General features: G+C 35.6%; 2 protein-coding genes and 1 long non-coding RNA gene across 3 annotated transcripts; 1 reads left to right on the forward strand and 2 right to left on the reverse strand.

The window, feature by feature from the left end:
* Positions 1-2,542: 2,542 nt before the first annotated feature.
* On the reverse strand, positions 2,543-15,714 carry LOC136061089 (mediator of RNA polymerase II transcription subunit 22a-like). The gene is made up of 4 exons (XM_065782050.1): positions 15,709-15,714; positions 12,586-12,678; positions 3,424-3,489; positions 2,543-2,953 (listed from the first exon to the last, which is right to left on the reverse strand). The coding sequence occupies exons 1-4, from the start codon at positions 15,712-15,714 to the stop codon at positions 2,714-2,716; spliced, it is 405 nt and encodes a 134-aa protein (XP_065638122.1). The 3' UTR covers positions 2,543-2,713.
* Positions 15,715-16,134: 420 nt separating this feature from the next.
* LOC136071135 (uncharacterized) lies at positions 16,135-17,306 on the forward strand. The gene is made up of 2 exons (XM_065782062.1): positions 16,135-16,419; positions 16,509-17,306. Exons 1-2 carry the CDS (start codon positions 16,207-16,209, stop codon positions 17,124-17,126), a joined length of 831 nt encoding a protein of 276 aa, XP_065638134.1. The 5' UTR covers positions 16,135-16,206; the 3' UTR covers positions 17,127-17,306.
* A 2,176-nt stretch (positions 17,307-19,482) lies between these two features.
* LOC136071136 (uncharacterized) lies at positions 19,483-20,115 on the reverse strand. The gene is made up of 3 exons (XR_010632443.1): positions 19,852-20,115; positions 19,670-19,742; positions 19,483-19,566 (listed from the first exon to the last, which is right to left on the reverse strand). It is a non-coding gene; the product is annotated as an uncharacterized LOC136071136 (long non-coding RNA).
* Between the last annotated feature and the right edge of the window lie 1,091 nt (positions 20,116-21,206).

Below are 21,206 nucleotides of genomic sequence, written 5' to 3' on the forward strand. Positions count from 1 at the left end.
GAGAGTGTTTGAGAGAGAGAGAGATGATTGAAACGCCGCCACTTTTTAGAGTAAAAATAGGCAAAAATAAATGAGAGAAGGATTTTTTTTAGGTATATACTGTGATTCTGTGAACCTGTGATGTGTGGGGTTTGGATTCATCGACACTACAAAAGTACCAACTCAAGAGTCAAGATATCACACGAGTTTTTTAAGTTTATCCATGTGGAGAAAAAAGTACTAAATATTCTTTTAGATCTCTTAAAACTTGGGGTAATGAAATTTTAACTGAATAGTATCTTAAATCTTTTTAAAATTTTGTAATAGAATTCACCTATGAAAATTATACTAAGGATTGGTGAAACACGTGATATGTTGTTGATCTGCCCAAGTTGGTTTAATGGAATTGTTGTTTATTCGAGATGTCTAGGGGGTGTTTGGGAGAGGAGTTTGAATTATGTTGTTTATAATTTTTTAAAATATGTGTGGATGAAAAATTGAGTGAAAATGTGTGTAATGTTGTTTAAAATGTAAAAATATATGTTAGAACTAATCTACCAAACAACCCCCTAATCTCCAAGAATGAGAAAAAGGAAAGGAAATATTGGTTTAATTCTTTGTTGCCTCTTAGTGTACGTTTGGTTTCGGCTGAAAGCATTTGTGTCTGCATTTTGCTCCTCCTTTTTTTTTTTTTTTTTTTTGGCACTTGAAAATGAGACAAAACAGCTACTGTTCATGCACTGTGCATGAAATTTTGACGTTTCTACCATTTTAGTACAAATTTTACTGTTCACGAACCCACAAATTTTATTTTTTAGCAACATTTTCATTAAAAATGGGTTCCACGATACTATTTACATATTTAAAAATGATTTTGCTACAGTATTTTTTAGTTTTCAGTTTCAGTTTTCAGTTTTTAGCTATTTCCAAATGGACTCTTATTCATCATGATTCAACTTAAACACATACCAAATAATCACAACCAATAACAATGACAGCTATTCTACTTTAGCCGAAACTTTAGCTAAACTAGATAATAACTATAACACCTATCCTTGATAAAGATAACAATCTAATAATAGATGATAATAACAAAAGATATCAGCAACCTAATCTCCTAGTTACAAGCAACCTAAAGAAGTCCTTTATTAAACTAAACTCTTGAGGCAAAGGCAATCTTCTTAAGTCTTAACAAATCCACTGTTACTACTAGGAATGTCAAATGGGTGGGTTTGGGGTGGACATAATTGGGTTGGATATACAAAACTCATTCATCCATTAAAACCCATTTAATTAATTGCTTCTAACCCAAACCCAACCCAACCCAACTCAATTATAATGGGTAAACCCCAACCCACCAAATTACCTAATTATCAAAATTACCAAAATGCCCATAAACACAATAACACCTCAATGACAAGAAAATAGAGGAATAAGATAAGAAACTAAGTGGTCCACCGTTTGGTTGCCAAGAAATTTTAGAAACACAAGGAAATGAATTTTGAAAATTGGATTCCCTAGAGTTTTGAACCTGTCACTTACCAAAATCTCCTCTCCACAACTCTTTCTTTCCCCAACCGGCAACCATCTCTCTCTCTCTAGAACTTTCGAAACTTTCATGGAGTCCAACAATAGCAAAAACATAGAGACCATCAAATTCCTTTGCAGTTATGGCGGGAAAATCCTCCCTTGCTACACTGTTGGCACACTCCGCTACGTCGGTGGCCTTACATGAGTCCTCGCCGTCGATCGCTCCATTTCTTTCACAGGTTTGTTTGATTTTCCATTTCCAAATTTGATTTTTTGTGAACTTGTTTGGTTTTTGTGAATAATTAATCAATTTATGTTTGTTGTTGCAAAGTTGATGGTGAAGCTCGGAGAGTTCTGTGGCTCATCGGTGAATCTTCAATGTCAATTGCCGATCGGCGACTTGGATTTATGGGTTTGCTAGAGATGGATTGGTTATTGTGTTTATGGGTTTATTTCTTGGGTTGATACATGGTTTGGTTTGGTTTCTTGTTTCTTGTTTTCCTGGATTTGACTGAGATTAAACTTTCTCAAGGACCAAACAGTGCAAAGTGGTGAATAGATAAAATGAAAAAAGATCTCTAGGTCTCAGACTAAAACGTGATTGGAGTCGAGAAAATGAGGGAAAATGAAAACCCTCATGAAACATTGAAATGTCTAAGGGCTTTTTTTTTATTATTTTTTTATGGAAAGGCTGGGTTGAATTTGGATATACTATTTTTGGGTTAAATGGGTTTCAAGTTAAAACCCAATAATCACTTGGTCTAATTGAGTTAATGCCTATTTAACCCAACTAATAATTGGGTGAGTTTAGGTTCAATTAAAGCAGGTGAGTTTAGGTGGACAAATGGGTTTAGGCTTACTTTGTCACCCCTAGTTACTACTTAGTAGGTGAATGTAATCCAGACACAAGGCTTTGGGACACAACAGTTGTTGACTTGTTTCACTTATTTTGAGTTGCACAAATATAGTGTATATATATTTTTAAAATTAATAATTCCATAGTTGAGAGGAGAAAGGGGGGGGGGGGGGGGGGGGACCATAACCCATTAAATTCATTGACAATTTTAGTACTGACTGTTAAGAAGCATCTACAATGAAATTAAAACTGATCAGATCGAATTGGTAAACTAAACTAGAACTATAAATCGCACTACTTAAGAGTAGAATCAAATGCTGATTAGCATGCTTCTCTTATGCCACCCATTCACAACTGCGGAGTATCACTAGCCCTCTCTGCTGAAGAGAAATAATGCAATTCAAGCTCCTTGAGGCTGGCAGCTGCCTCCTCTCCAATTCTTGCCAACATGTGGTCTGTCTTCTCTGCCTGTTGATTAAACTCAGCTGTTCTTTGCTCCACATGGTCATTAAGGGATGCAAATCCGGAGAAGATTGCGGTTTGCTTAAGCTCTGATACCAACTTAAGTAGAGAGTCGGCTGTCTGAACCTATAATTGAAGATGTTGGTGTTCAGTAACTAAAATAGAATAAGGCTTAGATAGTCTTAACAGTAAAAATAAAATTTTTAAAAATCCAAACTTTTAAATCCATTATCAACAACCTTATTTTTAGCAAGTATCTCATATCTCAGTGAAAAGAAAAGAAAAAAATCTATATAAACTCGTATCATCTAAGAAATTCAATAGCTCAATGGGAGATGCATCCTTGAGTTCATCAATTTTTTTATGGGCAAGTGTATGGCTTTGTGGCGCGTGGAATCTCTCTAAATCCCTTAAAAAGGATATGCAAAAAAGAAACTCACAAACTGCATCCCAAACTTTCCTTTGCATCACAACAATCTTTCCAAGATCTAAATCTAAAAATAGATGAATGAGATTTCAATTTTAAACTATATATACATGTCTACATTCTTGTGCATGCTCGCATGAGTGAGAGAAAGCTGTAACCGTTCTCTTACCATTCTAGCTGCACGCATCTCCATCATGAAAGCTTCTTGTGAATTTCTGACAGGAAGATCATTCACCTACATTAAGCAAGGTTCCATGCAAAATAATCACATTAAAAAAAACTTCTAAGAATAGATATGTTAAAATTTTCAGCAATAATTAAAACACAAACCAAAAGCTCAGGTGACTTCCTTAGAAAAACCAATTAACCCTTCAAAGATCACTTGCTTCTTTTATTTACATCATACAGCAATATAAACAAGCGGGTTCTAGATCTAAACTACTCAACTCTGGTATATTTGGATGGGTTCTTAATTGTTTGTTTAATTTTCACATTTTAAAAGGCAAGTTTGTTAAGAATCACTTCCCACAATTTGAAAAGGCCTTATGCCCCTATAGCTCCCTTTCCTGATTTTACACCTTGGCAATTATAGGGAAGAAGGCTCCCTTCCATTCTAGAGATTAAAAAATTATAATTCATTAATGGCAATTAGTAGGTATAAGGTTCCCTTCCCTTCTAGAGACTAAATGGTCCTCACTGATCCCAGAGACAAGGTGGCACCCACCAAATGTAACAAAACATCAAAAAACGAAGTTCTAGCTTCATACCAACTTCAAGAGCTAGTTAACAACAACATCAGTAACTATGTTCACTCAATCAAGGCAATGAACTAGTTGGCACAAAAAGCCAAATTTCAAAATGTGCAAGCACTGGCTGGGAGGTGATTATCTGCAAAGGCTTCTTTCCCTTTTACCAATAAGCAAGAAGATTTACTCGGTAATGAGTTAGCCCATTGTTTCCTTAGCAAAGTGCAGGCAATGCAGTAGTGATACAATGAATTAAATGAAAATGCCCATGCCTACGTGCTTCACTTGAAACTACGCGTTCTTAGATCTTTGTTTGATTGGTTGAGGAATATTAGGGATGAAAGATAAACTTTTCAATAGTTTAAGGATGAAAAAAGAACTTTTTAAAGTTTAGGGACGAAAAACAAACTTTTGTTAAAATTTAGGGACCAAAATAGTATTTTACCTAACTAATATTACTAATTAGTTATAGGGCAATAAGGATATAGGAGATTTAAGAAACGATATTACATGGAAGTACTCATATCTAGCTTATCCAAAAAACAAAAAAAGAGACTTGACTTGCAATTTTTGTGTTAAAATTGCAAAAGTAGGGCTTATCTAAATGTTATATGAATTATATAAAAAAATTTATTTCAATTTATATGAGAATTTTAAAAATGTGCGCTTCACTTCAATAAGGTGCACACTTGCACTTTGCGCCTAGGCTCCAAGAGGCCTATGCGCTTAAGTGCGCCCCTTGCTTTTCCCAACATTTTATTCCACTCCCTCCCCTTCCCCTCTTTCTTTCTTACCTTCTTTCTCAATTCTCTCTTGCTGATATTCTCAAATCCACTCTCTGTCCCCCTTGCTAAAGTTCTCAGCATTCTCATCCTATCTATTTCCTAACGGACTTAATCTGATGTCCAACCAAATCAGATTATTTCTCCCCACTTCATATCCTGTCTTTTTCCCAAATCTTCCCCTCTTGATTCCCACCACCACCCCTAGCAACACAGCCTTGTAATCCTAAAGTATCAAAGGCTTTCATTCATCAAGTGACCCCCTAGATAAGTTGATATTGGGTAATATGGGATCTATAATAGGTGAGAATGGCCCGTATAATTGATTAAGTTGCCAAATGGTTTGTACCTTTACTCTAAACAATAAAGATAGGTGATTTATGAAAATGGCTAGGACACCTTAATTTTAATATTTAATTATTAAACAACTATTCAACACAAAACAAAAGCTTCCATTAAAAATGACATGTTGATACCAATGATGGGCACAAGCTATGCTACCGAGGCTAAGGATGATGGGAACAACCATTTGTTCAAATCTTAGTACAGATAAGAAGAAAACCACAAGATAAGGCTAGTCAATTCAATCTGTTAAACTACCTCTTAGTACAAAAACTTTATGCTGACAGGAAATGGCGAATTTAACCACTTGACCATTATCCTAACACTCCCTCTTGGGTGTGAGCCCACCTTTAGTCTGTTTGGATTGAGGGGAAACCCCCCCCCCCCCCCCTCCCCCTCCAAAATCATAGTGAAATTTTTAAACTTTAAACAAAGATTTCCGTAAACTATTCTTAATTTCCAGTGTTGGAGCCTCCATATTTCTCTTGACATCTCTAGTTGGTGGTCTAGGCCTTACGCTAATTAAAGCAAATCATGTGATTGTAGTTGATCTGCTTGGAATCCCAGGTGCTCTTTATATATTTTCTTTTTTCTTTAAAAAAAAAAAAAAAATTGGACGACTTTGACAAAACCCACCTTGTAAGCTAGACAAAAAAAATAGCTAGAATTTTAACAATTCTTTGTAATATATTTCTCTTGTAATGAACATTGTTTAGGAAACTTCATTGTCTTGTCCAGTACTGATTGTCACCATGAAGTTATTCCACTTTTGAGTTAATGAGTATGACTATAAGAACTGTATTTTTGTCACTTTTTTTGTTGGTTATTTGCATAATAAAGTTTTACAACCTAATTCTCTCTCTCACGCATAGGTTTCATCATATTTGCGAAAAAAAGGGTTCATCAAGCACCTGTAATCATTTTACTGTTTCTGTTATAATTCTATTTACTTCATCTTTGCTTTATTTGTCCTATAAAATAGAAGTTGTTTACTGTTTATCAGGTTTAGTTGTTTGTCAGGTTACTTATCATGTACAAATTTAACGTTTTTCTTCCTAGTGACCAGCTTATATTTTTGGTTTGGCCAAATATGAATCTAATCTTAAAGAAGTCAATGTAGTCTTGTTAATATCATCATACCATTGGTAATGGCAAATGTAAGTGCAAAGGGAAGGGGTGGGGTGTTAGCATCTATGGAAGTAACATAGGTCAAGGAAGTTGTTGTGGGATCAGTTACGAAGTTGCGTTGCTGAATATATATTTCGTGTCTTCTCTCACTTCTTTATCTGACTCAAGCTGTGGCATTAAATAATATTTGAAAAAAAACCATTTACGTATAGCTGCTTTGTTAATGTAACTTCATTCGGTAGTCTCTTTGTTAAATTTTAAATTTCACTGTTGGTTGTAGTGGTGTACAAGTTATATGGTCTTTGAATTATTCACAAATTGCTTCTTTCTTCCTTGCTTTCCATTTCACTCTGGCTCTCCCCACCCCCTTGGATTTTTGACTTTCCTAGGGAAGTTGGTGTATTCACCTATGGATCAGGATTAGTTTAACTGAATTTAAGTTTTTTTTTTTTTTTTTTCCTTCCAGTATGAATAACCAAAGTGTTGATTGTACTTATCGAATTGGGCAAACAAAGAATGTCATTGCATATATAGATTAATGACATGCGGAACTGTTGAAAAAAAGATATATAAAGAGCAGGTGAAGTTTATTTCCCCCCATACTCTCTATTCAGGCTGTACAGACGCAAATATTTGATCATGCCATGGCGCAAGAAGCATGCCATGGGCACACCTCTTATTTGCTTGAGGTTCAATACGTTGCTGCAAATAGGGAAGCATTGCCTTGCAAGGGCTTTGCTCTAAGTCATATAAAGCTGCTAAAGGGAAATAGCTAAGACTGTTTCGGTTTAAAAATGTTTTAAAAAGTTAAAACCCTTGAATAAGTCACATTGCGTAAAGATAATATGAGTTTTTTTTTTTTTTTTTGAGAAAAAAAAAAGGACTCATGTATGGCAGTCATTATCTCGCGCTTCATGGTACAGTTGGGTAAGCACATGGGTACCACCAGCTCGAACTGGAGCTCGGAAACTCTGAACCCACACATGTGATTTTCTAATGTTATATATTGGACTGTTTTTCTTTGTTTGAGTATGAAATGCATGCTTCCAGACTTATATAGAGGAGATCTCTCTTTCTTGGTGTTTCGCATTTGTATGATAGGAGATTTGCTTCCTAGCATATTTATCGGTTGAAAGTATGTTCCAACCATAGTTGCATTCATTTGACTGCTTGAGTGTGAGTTTGGATAGCAGCAGAACCAACGTTTTACACGTCTGCGTTTTTTTGGCTGGGTTTTGTGCACTGTTCACGAAACTTGCAAGTACGGAATTCAGGAAATTTTTCTTTAAAACTAGGTCCTATGACACTATTCATATATTTAAAAATTATTTTGTTACAGTGTTTTTAATAATAAGTTTTCAATTTTTAACAATAAACAGTATCCAAACAGACCCTGAATGCATGATTTAGAAATATAAAGGAGGATTGTTTAAAACTGCAACTGAACACAAAGAACAAATTCAGTACTTCAGCCAGCTGGAACGCACTAAGAAAAATGGTGTTGCTTTACTACCAAGATTTCAAGTTAGAATTGGAGTTGGAGTTGGGAGTGTCAAATCCACACTTACATCCCCAAAACTCGAGGACCTTGAATAGAAACTTGTACGCAGAGTCGGCGGAAGAGGCGGCAACCCGGGATTCGAAGACGGAGTAACGGGAATGACATTGACAGTACCTTTATGACACTATGACAGAAAGAGAGAGATGGACTGGAGAGGGAAAGGGGAGAAGAGAACGGCTGCTGTTGAAGACTTGAAGTGAGAGACAAATACTGAAAATAGGATTAATAGGGTTATAAAGCAAAGCCCAAAACGACGTAGTTTTGGTAATGGAGAGGGAATAAAAAAAAGGCGTTACTCCTTGCTGCTGGGATTGTGCAATAAAAGTTTATGTTAATGGGTAAACTACATCAACCTCCCAATAGGTTTTTGAGGAAATGTTATGGACTTGACTCCTATTTCTAAAAATAACACTGCTCTTTGGGGCTAGTTTGATTATATTTTATTTTTCTCTGATTTTCCTTGTCATCACTGCCTGGTTTGTAACTACTATGTGAGTTTACTTTGGTTGGGAATTTAATTTGAAAAAAAGAATATTTTGTCTCAGTTGGCACATGAGTGGTGTATCTGATACATGACTTTGGGGAACATAGTGTCATTTTTTTTTTTCAAATGGAAAAAAAGAAGAAGGCAAGTCCATAATATTTCTCCAAAAACTTGAGGGGAGGTTGGTGTAATTTACTCAAAATTTTAATTAGTGGTAGTTGGATTGAGTTATTGCTTTCTATTTGTATCTAATGTTTGAACAATCTCTGATTAATGAGAGCATGGACATGTCAATTTTGATTACTCATTTTCCTTTCCCATTAAATTAAGTGCTAGTACGGGGGTGTTTGGTAGAGTAGTTTGAAAATTGTTGTTTGTAGTTTTTTGAAATACGTGTGGGTGAAAAAGTGTATTGAAATGCGTGAAATGCTGTTTAAAAACTAAAAAATGTTGTTTGAAAACACAAACCAAACGGTGTTTATTTTCAACATTTATTTCACTACTATCTAAAAGCATTTGGAGTGGGAGATGTGTGGGTGGCTGTTGGGTGGAGTACTGATGTTATTCCTATTGCAAAACGCTCATCTAATGTTGCAGTAATTGTTCCCAAGTCTGGGGCTAGCTTATGGGCAGATTTATGGGTACGCCTTCTATCATCTCATCTTCATTGACGTCTAATTTTCTTATAGAATTCGTGATCCTTAGAGGACATAATTTAAGTACAAACAGGAATTTTGTAGAGACAAAATGGGTACTGAGCAGCTTCCATTATGATTCAATAGTGCATTGGTTGTCAAACCTTTACTTTTCTGAACATCTCACATTTTAGTGTGAAATATTAGCCTTCCATTTTAGATTTCAGATATATGATATTTTTGTAGGCAATCCCTGCCGCCTCTAGATTTGAAACAAACCAAATTGGGGGCAGAGTTAGAGGGCCATCTCCACTGATTCATCAGTGGATAGAGTTTTGCTTGCAAGCTGCTAGAGCACTGCCTTTTAAGCAGGAGGTAATCCCAGGTGCATCTCCTTCTGCCCTTGAAAGTGCACCAGTTAAGATGCCTGCAGAGTTCACCAAGGGCAAACAAAGGCTGGACACAAACCTCATTGCTGGTATACCCCCACCTGAAATTCTGGCTAGGTGTGAGTTTTTGGAGCCATTATCAGATAGCACATTGTCACAGTATCAATCATTGATTGGTACCATGCAGAAACCTGGCCATGGTTTGATCCAAGGAATGCACCATTATATATCTTCAGTGATTCGAAATTTTTGGCCGGAAAGAAAGATACATTCAAAAATATCCTGAACACGAAAATTTGGGAGGGTCTCCAGTCCTATGCCTATCTCTTCTGAAACAATTTCAAAGCTTTTATTCTGAGAACTGATTCATGAGTATACATGCCAGTGCTCTTAAATTTGAAGATCAGAGATTGCATGATGTTTCACCAATTCAAGCTTGGAATAAGCTTTTTGATACTGCAGATACAATATAGGGAAATTCATGTTTAGCTGCTCACTTCGTTGCAAATTTTGACATGTAGTAAGAAAGCTGGTTGTATATTAGAATTGACTCTCAAGCATCGCCATGTATGATTGTGGATCATGTGGTCTTAGTTTATCTTCAAGGTTCCTTCCTACTGAAGAATTGTCTTGAAGGAAATGGACTCGCATGCACATATTATGTTGTCCCTAGTTGTCATGTCAGTCCAGTGCCTCTGGAATTATGTCTTGCTCATATATAGCGCTGCAATTTGGATTGGTGCCATTATTCCAGTCCACAACCCCAAAATAAATTGTTGTAATATTACAGTTAATGGCCATTGTAATTCTTTGGGGTCAACTTCGGTATAAATACAGTACGCTTAAGGCGAAAACAAAATTCATATTTCCCACCAGAAAAGATAAGAAAGTAGTTTACAGGTTGCTTGGCTAGGCCTCGAAGATACCTTGCTGTTGTGCAGACTGACTAAATATTGTTTGCTTTACAATAAGTAAAGTTTCATTTTCTGTTGTCTATAATGAATTTGTGGACTAGGGTTGTCCATGCTCCTTAATTTTTATGAACTTAATGGGAGAAAAAAAAAATTGTTTGAACTTCACTTGTATACATGAAATAATTGGAAGAAAGGAAATAATCTGGCATTACAATTGGTTGAGAAATAAAATTTAATCATAAATATTTTAGGAACACAATAAACACAATCAGATATGATGCTTTAAAGGTCTTCTGGACTTCACACAATTGCAGGAAAGCCAACAATCGGGCAGTACAATGAGTTGGAAATAAAATTTTTGCAAAGTAATATAAGGATACAATAAATGCAATTCATATATATGTCTGTTTGGATTGAGGGAGAGGGAGGGGAAGCAGAGTAGAGTAAATTTGGCTCAAAATTAGCCTATTTTCAATCAACTCTACTCTACTTCCTTCTACTCTCCCTTTCCCTCCTCCATCCAAAGGGATTATATCTCATTTTGGAGGAGTAATTTACGAATATAATAAGTTTTGACACATGGCAATCACAATAATTATTGACATTGACGAATTATAATTTGCCACATGGCACTGTTGGCCTACACGGACTTTGAAGTAATACAGTAATTCGCCACATCTCAGTCCATAGAAAAAGCAAACACAATACATCAGAGACTCTCAAGTTGAGCTTGTATAACTACATTAGATATAAATATGTTGTGTTAGATTAGATTCCTATGACAAGAGCAATAATATGCAATGTATAACGGAAAATATCACTCATAATTTATTATCTAGCTGCATTAAACACTGAATTTCATAACGTTATCCCTTTCTTAATTCCATCAGAGGTGTAAAGCCAGATTACATTCTTAATGGCCCCAAACTCAAATCTGCATATACCACTTCCTCTTCCTTCGACTTTTCACATTCCCCTCTTTCTTTCTTACCTTCTTTCTCAATTCTCTCTTGCTGATATTCTCAAATCCACTCTCTGTCCCCCTTGCTAAAGTTCTCAGCATTCTCATCCTATCTATTTCCTAACGGACTTAATCTGATGTCCAACCAAATCAGATTATTTCTCCCTACTTCATATCCTGTCTTTTTCCCAAATCTTCCCCTCTTGATTCCCACCACCACCCTTAGCAACACAGCCTTGTAATCCTAAAGTATCAAAGGCTTTCATTCATCAAGTGACCCCCTAGATAAGTTGATATTGGGTAATATGGGATCTATAATAGGTGAGAATGGCCCGTATAATTGATTAAGTTGCCAAATGGTTTGTACCTTTACTCTAAACAATAAAGATGGGTGATTTATGAAAATGGCTAGGACACCTTAATTTTAATATTTAATTATTAAACAACTATTCAACACAAAACAAAAGCTTCCATTAAAAATGACATGTTGATACCAATGATGGGCACAAGCTATGCTACCGAGGCTAAGGATGATGGGAACAACCATTTGTTCAAATCTTAGTACAGATAAGAAGAAAACCACAAGATAAGGCTAGTCAGTTCAATCTGTTAAACTACCTCTTAGTACAAAAACTTTATGCTGACAGGAAATGGCGAATTTAACCACTTGACCATTATCCTAACACTCCCTCTTGGGTGTGAGCCCACCTTTAGTCTGTTTGGATTGAGGGGGAAGGAGGGAGAGTAAGGTAGAGTTAGCTGGAAATTAGCCTATTTCTGGCCAACTATATTCTACTTCCCTCCAATCCCCCTTCCTCCCCCTCAATCCAAACGGACTAGAATGTGACGTAAAGTGGAGACATGGTTAGACTTTAGGACTACCTACTTTGATACTATGTTAAACTACCCCTTTAGTCTGAAAAAATTAAGCCAATAGAGAATGATAAATTTAATCACTAACCATTATTCTAATACAAACAATGCATGTGTTAATGAGAATAAGCATGCAACCAACCAAGACAAACAAAACAACCATTTAAAAGCTAGATACAAATCAACAATGCTAGAACCACAACAGATTACACAAATTTTTTCTCCACCACTCAAGCTGTGACAAAAGTTGTGTAATTTGTCGTGGTCCTAGCATTTTTCGATACAAATTCTTGGTTAAATTTGTTGACAGTGAAATGTAAAAACTCAATTCATAAATTAAGCAATTTAACATATGAGTGTAGCACAGGTTTCCAAAAGATTTGTTGATGGTGAAACTGGAAGATCCAAAAGATTTGTCCAATAAGAGCCACAAAGACTTAAAATTTAAAAAAAAAAAAAAACCCAATTAGAAAAGCTTAGCAAAAAAACAGTAATGTAATACAAATATTTGAATACCCGTGAGACATTGACGAGGTGGCTGAAGTTGTCAACGATGCTGCCAATGTCGGTTTCGACTCTTTGTAGTAATGCTTTCTGCTTCTGAGCCGTCTTTAAGAGTCATATATAAAAATGCATTTGTGAATTTCTTTTAGTTGTTAAGATAAACATTTAGAATTAATGCCAAAAAAAAAAAAAAAACCCAATACAATAGTTCAATAGTTGCATGTGTGTGTTTCCTTGTGGATTGATTTGGAAACATTTAGTGTACCCAGTTTCGATTCTATGACAATGGCACGTTTTATATGTTGAAGCTTCAATAGTTGCACGTTTTAAAAATTGGCAGGTTGTATGTATATATATGTATGTAGATTTTTTGAGTTGGCAGGTTGAGTACATTGATATTTGGCAGGTTGCATTTTTATGTATGTATGTGGATTTTTAAAGTTAGCAAGTTTGAGTAAATTGATATTTGGCAAGTTCTTTCTCAAAAAAAATGAAAAGTTGGTAGGTTCTTTGTGTGTGGTTGTTGAAATAGTTGGAAAGAAATTGGCAGGTTCTGTGGTTGTTGAAATAGTTAGAAAGAAATTGAAAAGAAAAAAACTGGAAGGATGTGTGTGTGTGTGTGTGTGTGTGTAAATTTGGCAGGTTGTATTGGCAGGCAGGTTCTGTGTGTGTGTGTGTGTGTGTGAAAAAAAATTTGGCAGGTTGTATTGGCAGGCAGGTTCTGTGTGTGTGTGTGTGTGTGTGTGTGTGTGTTGGAAAGAACTTGAAATGAAAAAGAAAAAAATTTGGTAGCTGTGTGTGGCAGGCAGAGAACGTGTGTGTGTGTTGGAAAGAACTTGAAAAGAAAAAAAATTTGGCAGGTGTGTGTGGCAGGCAGGTCTGTGTGTGTGTGTGTGTGTGTGTGTGTGTGTGTGTGTGTGTGTGTGTGTGTGTGTGTGTGTGTGTGTGTGTGTGTGTGTGTGTGTGTGGAAAGAACTTGAAAAGAAAAAAATTTGGCAGGTGTGTGTGGCAGGCAGGGTGTGTGTGTGTGTGTGTGTGTGTTAGAAAAAAATTTGGCAGGGACATTGTGGCAGGCTGTGTGTGTGTGTGTTAGAAAAAGAATTTGGCAGGGACATTGTGGCAGGCAGGTTCTGTGTGTGTGTGTGTGTGTGTTAGAAAAAAATTTGGCAGGGACATTGTGGCAGGCAGGTTCTGTGTGTGTGTGTGTGTGTGTGTTAGAAAAAAATTTGGCAGGGACATTCCAACGTGTGTGTGTGTGTGTGTGTAGAAAAAAATTTGGCAGGGACATTCCAACCGTTTGAAAAAGCAGTTGAATTTGAAACAACAAAAAAATGGTAGTTGGAAAAGTAATAATAAAGAAAGATTAAAAAATAATATTTTAATAAAAGGATGAGATATAGAATTTTGGGATGTTAGGTGTATTGTAAAATGGGATGGTATAATAGATAAAGTAGCTTTTTGAGATTGTAAAATAAGATGACATTTAGCATCCGGATGTGGATGCTTCTTTAATTTAATGTGAAAAATTGTAATCTTTTCATGGATTGTGAATATATTTCATTGACTCCGTTTCTCTCTCTCTCTCTCTATCCACTGCCTAGGTCGAAATCGTCCCTTCCACTCTAATGTCGTTCTTTTTTGCTGTCGATTTTGTATTTCTTCTAGGCCTAACCTCTATTTGTCTTTTCTGGGCTGGGACAGAATTGGGCCCAAGTTAGCCATTTCAGGCTTTCATTTGTATCTGTGAGAGTGCCCAGAGAGAGAGAGAGAATGAATAAAGGCGGAAGTGGGAGTAGCGGTGGCGGAAGTGGACCCACCGCGGCAGCAGCGGCAGCGACGGCTCAGAAGCAGAAAGCATTACTANTCGGTGACTCTGAACTCCGCTCCAGTATGTTTCCTACTTTTGTTCAATTGCTTTGCATCCTTTATTTTGTTTTGGGTTCTGTTCTTTTAAGAGTCATATATAAAAATGCATTTGTGAATTTCTTTTAGTTGTTAAGATAAACATTTAGAATTAATGCCAAAAAAAAAAAAAAAACCCAATACAATAGTTCAATAGTTGCATGTCGTGTGTTTCCTTGTGGATTGATTTGGAAACATTTAGTGTACCCAGTTTCGATTCTATGACAATGGCACGTTTTATATGTTGAAGCTGCAATTTCGGTATGTTTAGTGTAAATTTAGGAATGGTTCTCAAAAGGAGCTGTGGAATTCAGTTCAATGAGTGTGAAAATTATTGGGGTGTAGTCAATAGCACAGAATTTTCACCGTACATATTTGATTTGACACTTGGAAAACAATTATAATTAAGCATCCATGGAAAGAAATCGATTTTGTTACTAAATGTCACTGTATTGGTGTGTGAAAGGAAATGAAGATTCTCTTTTGATCTTTCTAGAGCAATTTAAAAATACTAGAGCATCTCAAGCATCTACATTTCCACTTATGTAAATCTCATTTTATTATTAAATGTCCTGTTTTGAACTCTTCCTTGTAGAGACTTCTAAACCGATATTTCTCTAATTACTTATTTACATGCAATGTTCCTTGTACTTATTAAGCCCACTATGCAATGTTACTGTGTAATTAAGCCCACAATGTTACATGCAACTATTCTGTGTTACTGTGTAATTAAGCCCACTATGCAATGTTCCTTGTACTTATTAAAGCAATGTCATTAGACTTACTATGTTTGTAATAGGCCATTTGTGAGTGATGCTTTTGTTTGTAATAGGCTCTTAGGAACACTGAATTAGCACTTAGCTAGTATCCAAATTCTCATCCCATTAAAGCAATGGGGAATACAGAATAAGTAAAGATCGATAAATCCAAATGAATGATTGAATGTGTTTTGTACGCAGTTGGGCATTAAGATCCAAGCTCGTGAACAAAGAGAATGAACCCTTAGCAACCATTAACACAGCTAGCAAATGAGTTCCAAAACTAGCCAATAGTCATACACAAAAAAGTATGAGTTACAGTTCTACTACTGTCACTCAATTATGTCCACAAGAGCCTCTCTCACATAACATGTGATCAAGGCAGGGGGCTACTCAAGCCTAACCACTGTTCCCTTGTGAACCCCCACACCTCTCCTAACCTTAAGTGCACACTTTCTCTACCTTGTAAATTAACCTCCATTATGTTGGGGGTTACTTGGAGTAAGTGAAAGCCTTTTGTATATAAGACCTAAACTTCTTCATTCCCTTTCAAAAAAGCTCTCTGTTTGTACTGTCACAAAACATAAGGGATAGTTTGTATTTCTAATATATTGTTTTGATTAGGAGTTGTCAAAATATATTGTAGGATGTTGTTGTACATGAGAAGCTGCCACCAATCATAATATGTGAAGGCTTTGAACTCTTGTAGATTTGGTTAGGTTTGTATTTCTAATTGTAGTACTGTTTTCTAAAAGGGATGGATACACAAGAAGAGATAGCACAATATGCTAATATCTCACGGATGGATGATGATTTTCTGGCACCATTTTTAAGTGGGTCTCAAAATACTTCAATGCCCATCCAAGAGTCTTGTCCGGAAGTTGAAATTGTCACCCCTAATCCAACAAAACGTGGTGGCAACTTCAGCGTAGATGAGGACAAACTACTTGTCTCTGCATGGCTTAACATTAGCATGGATGCCGTGGAAGGTACTGACCAAAGACTTGACAAATTTTGGAAGAAAATTTGGCAATATTTTTGCAAGAACAATACTTACGGAACCACACGTTCTGCTTCCTCCCTCAAAAGTCGATGGGGAAATATTAATAGGGAGACAAGTAGGTTTGCTGGGATCATGGCTAAAATTGAAGCCCGAAATCCAAGTGGTGTGACTTACGAGGACAAGGTATACATTATATTGCAATGGTGTCACAATAATAATTTCCGAATAGTTTCAAAACACTAATTATTTATTTATTTATTTTTTTAATTTAGTTGAAAGATGCAAAGGAACTATATAAAGAATCACCAGCTCAAACAACCGGCAAAAAATCAGCTTTTGCATTTGAACATTGTTGGGTTGAGTTGAAGAACCAACCAAAGTGGAATATGCCTAAGGAAAGATCAAAAGGGTTCCCTCAAACTCCAAGTTCAATTGATGAAGGTGGTAGTATTGATGATGACACAGTGGAGTTAGAGAGACCAATTGGCAGAAAAGCCGAAAAGGCTAAGCGAAAGAGAGCAGATGGTGATAAGAGTTTTGACGATTATTTGGCAAAAAAATTGCAATATATGGAGGAATCACATGAACAAGACAATGAGGCTCTTCGCATCAAAGCAGATAGGGTTCGAGTGGATGCGCAAAGAGCTGATATTGAAAAGGAAAGAGCTGATACTGAAAAGAAAAGAGCTGATATTGAAAATGAAAGGCTTCGGCTTGAAACTAGTAGGGAGACGCATAGAGTTGATATTGAAAATGAAAGGCTTCGTCTTGAAACTATTAGGGAGGAGGGAAGAATAATGACTTTAGATACAAGTGGCATGAATGACAAAGAAAGCCGTTATTTTGAAAATCTCAAGGATAAAATCCTTGCAAGACAACAATTAGAGTAAATAGTTGGGTTTGACTCAAGAAGATGATTATTTGTCATAAACTATATTTTGGTAGTAAATTATATATGGGTTGGGGTTTGGCATATGTAGATAATATTTTGTTTCAACCTTATTTTGGTAGTGGTTTATTCTAAGCGTAGGTTTGGAACATGTAGATGATGTATTGTTCCAACTTGATCAATTGGCAGTAAGTTGTGCCACGTATGTAATGACATTATTTTTGTTTATATGAAAAACTTATGTCCTTTCTATGTTTGCTGGACTGTACTTTGACAAGTTTGTTCTTAATATTACTTAAAATAATAATGAAGATGAATTTTGTTTGCTTACATGCTTATAGTTTTGATATTCTGCTTATACCACTTCACAGATGTCATTTTATTGTAATTTCAATTGAACTCAACTTGGCTAAGTCTTAATCCCAATACTGATATTGGCACCATTCAGAAAATTAAGGCTGGGGTTGCACCCAAGGCCTGAGGTAGCAGACCCTTGCTACTTACTGAAGGATCATTGTTTTGTTTTTGCTATATTCTTCCTGTAGTAAATTTTTCTTTAATAAGGTACTTAATGATGAGGTGAAGGCTATTCTTTTGTAGTTAGATTCCCAAAAGTGGATGATGTTATAATATATTCTAATAAAGATAAATCTGATTATTGGCACCAAATATTCCTCTACTCTGGTATTTTTCTTTTTGGGTAGGCATATATTAATCTGTCCTTGATTTCAAAAAAAAAAATCTGTACTTGTATTTTTTAAATGCACTTGATGCTTTGGCACTCACTGTTGCAATTTTAAAAATTTTCCTTTCGGGTGAGGCATGTATCATATTCTCCAAGTGATGTTTCCATTGCATGTTATTGAAGAAATTGCACATATGAGATACAAGTACATTTCTTAGAAATAGCCCTGTAAGTCATTTTCGGTAACTTTTGAGGCGTCTTTACTTGTCATTGAACAAAGTCCTACTTGTTAAGAACAGATGATGTGTGAGTGATCTTGATGTTTCATACGGAAGAAAATATTATTAAGATTTTACTTCATTGGAATCATCTTACCATTCTATAGCAAGTTTGGTCTCCAAGTGAGACTTCAAAACATATTTCTGAAAGAGCTCAGCCAAAGCGTCAAACTTCATGATCCTATTCTCTTTCAAATTTTTTTTTTTAAATAGACAGTAGCTCTCCTATGGCACCATCAAGGACAAAGGCTGGATATGCCAAATCTGCATATCCCATTGTAAAATTGAAAAACAAAATGTTGATTTTTTTTTTTTTTTTTGTGTGTTTTATTTCAATTTGTTTTTATTTTTATCCGTTCATCATGTATATAGAAGGTTGGACCTTCAATCTCTTTGTTTTTTTTTTTTTTTTGATAAGATTCAATCTCTTTGTTAATTATAATTATCTGGAGCATACATAAAAGCCAGTACAAGTTGTTTGGATAAGTAAAAAAAAGCAAGTATATCTATTTCTATGGATTTTATCAAATTTTTGTTTTTCGAGTGACATAAAAGGGCATAAATTTGCATTCACCTCACCACGTGCTGAAATTGGCATTTCTTTGTATTTTAGATCCCTCAATTTATCTTATTTAATCTTAGGGGAAAAGCACAAGTTGTCCAATAAGCATAAGAATATAAGCCTTTAAATCTGGATTACTATGACTAATTGACTATATATTAACAATTTTCTAGCAACTGCAGATAACAATGCTTGTTAATACTTAGATTGATGACTAAAGACAAGGTCCAATTTGTTGAGTACTTCGAGTCTCAAAGGATAGCACCTTCCCATATAGTAACAATGCTTGTTATTGCTCTGATTGCTCCTCAAATTCAGCCAAAAATGAAAGAGTTAAAAGTAGTAAAAATAGAGAGTTTCTGCCTTTGCCACAGGACCTGCCTTGATCACCTGAACATTTGCAAATTCAATCTTAAATGCCTTGGCAAGGACATTATCATCAATGTCAGAAACAAACAGGATGGCAGGAACCGAATACGCGTCTATGCCAGCATTAGCACTACAAAAGGTAGAGACTGCAGAGGCAGTTTTTTTAAGAATGGGAATTATACATATAGTCCACTAGTGCACTACAAAAGGCTCATTGAAAAATTATCAAAACTAACAAGCAATTATATGTATCTTTTCTTATCATTATATCGTATCAAAGGTTATACTCTCATTCCTCATCTCATTTTTTAAGTGTGTGTGTGTGTGTGTGTATTGCTATGATCTTTCAACTTGAAGACAGTATGATCTTTCAAATTGAACAGTAAGATCTTTTTGGACCATAGGTTATAATTGCTTGTTAGTTTTGATAATTTTTCAATGAGCCTAACTTCATGAAAAGTTTAAGGAATCCAAAGAAATAAGAGCGAAAATTATTGGACGCCCAATAAGAGCAAGAATGTTGGCCTCCAATCTCAGACAGCAGAATCTGATTAAAACAAAAAAAGAAAAAGAAAAGTGTTAGATCCACGTATAGAAATATAATACTATATATAATATACAAAGAAAGAGTGAGAGCTATATATACATACCCATGAAATGAAATGAATGAATTGGGTCCCCAAAAGAAGGCTTCGGATGGAACTCTGAAATGGGTCCCCACCTCTGCAAACATCAACAGCCATTCTTAAGATCAAAACCCAAACACAAACACAAGCCGAATCCCCATTTTTTATTGCAGAAACACAAACACAAACACAAACAAAAAACCCACCTAGTAAATTGCTTTGATTTTGATTCTGATTTGATTTGAGAGACCGATGGAGCTTCGTGAAGAGATTTTGCAAACAAATCGGTGAATCCAAACCGATTTGATTTGAGAGACCGATGGGACGAGTGAATCGGTGATTTTGATGAGTGAATCGGTGAATCCAAACCGATTTATGAGAGGACTGAATCGGTAAAGGGGATCGGATCACGGAGACAGAGAGAACGGAGAAAGAGAAGCACCCATAACTGATCACTGATCGGAGAGAGAGGGGCAGAGTAATGGGGCTGAAGATATCACACAGCAGAGGAGACAAGAGAGAACGGAGGAAGAGAGACCGAAGAAAGAGAAAATAATGAGAAATAATAAAGAGCGTGAGAGATATTCCCGGCAAAAATCATTAAAATATTATTTTTTTTATAAGATTCAGCTACAGTACCATCTTACATTTGAGATGGTACTGTAGCTAAATCTCATTTTTTTTTTTGCATATAAGATTTACCTTCCGGGTTGCTGGAGGATTTTGGGGTTTAAATACCAAATGCTCCTAGCATTTGGCATATACAACCCCCATTGTGGATGCTCTAAGAGAAGTATTATTAACTTTGTGTAACTTTCATGACCGGTGCACCCACCATGACTTTCTTAAGAGCACAATAGGAGAAATGAGAAAGGAGAGGGGTGAAGGTTGTGAGTGAGAAATAAGAATAGAAAGTTGAAAGTTGTGAGTGAGAGAGAAGGAGAGAAATGTGAACGTGAGAAGTTAATTACCGAAAGTGTTTAGCAAGAGGGAAAATTTTGTAAATCTCATAATGATGATTGTTAACTTACTGTCTGTAATAAATTAGTTAGTCCAGTGTCAAAACAGAGAAGTGTAAGAGAACAATTGATTGTCAAAATCTACCAATCATGTTCAAATATTGCAAAAACTAAAGCAAAATTTAGATGCTACAACTTCTAAAATGCCACACACACACACACAATTAAAGAATTAGGAGATTTAGAGCCTAGAAGTTATTGAAACAATTCAAAAATATATATATGACTATTCAAAAGAGAAATACATGTTCCCATAAAAAGAAAATAAGTTTTAATGGGTCTAAACTTTAAACAATGAAAAAAATGGGATCATAAATAATTATAGGTATAGGGTTTGGTGATTCATAGTTGTATAAAAGGTCATACCAAGATCACTTTTAAAAAAATACATGAAAAACCATAAAACAAATTTTTTTTTCTCACTGGTTACTTTGTGCTCCTAGCAACCCTACAAAAACAAAAGGAAAAGGGAAAAAAAATCAATGGAAAACCATTAACAAAATTTTTTAATGGGTCTAAACTTTAAACAATAAACAAAAAAT

The sequence above is a fragment of the Quercus suber genome, unplaced genomic scaffold (genome assembly GCF_002906115.3).
Source record: "Quercus suber isolate HL8 unplaced genomic scaffold, Cork oak 2.0 scaffold_288, whole genome shotgun sequence".
In the NCBI taxonomy this organism is placed as follows: Eukaryota; Viridiplantae; Streptophyta; class Magnoliopsida; order Fagales; family Fagaceae; genus Quercus; species Quercus suber.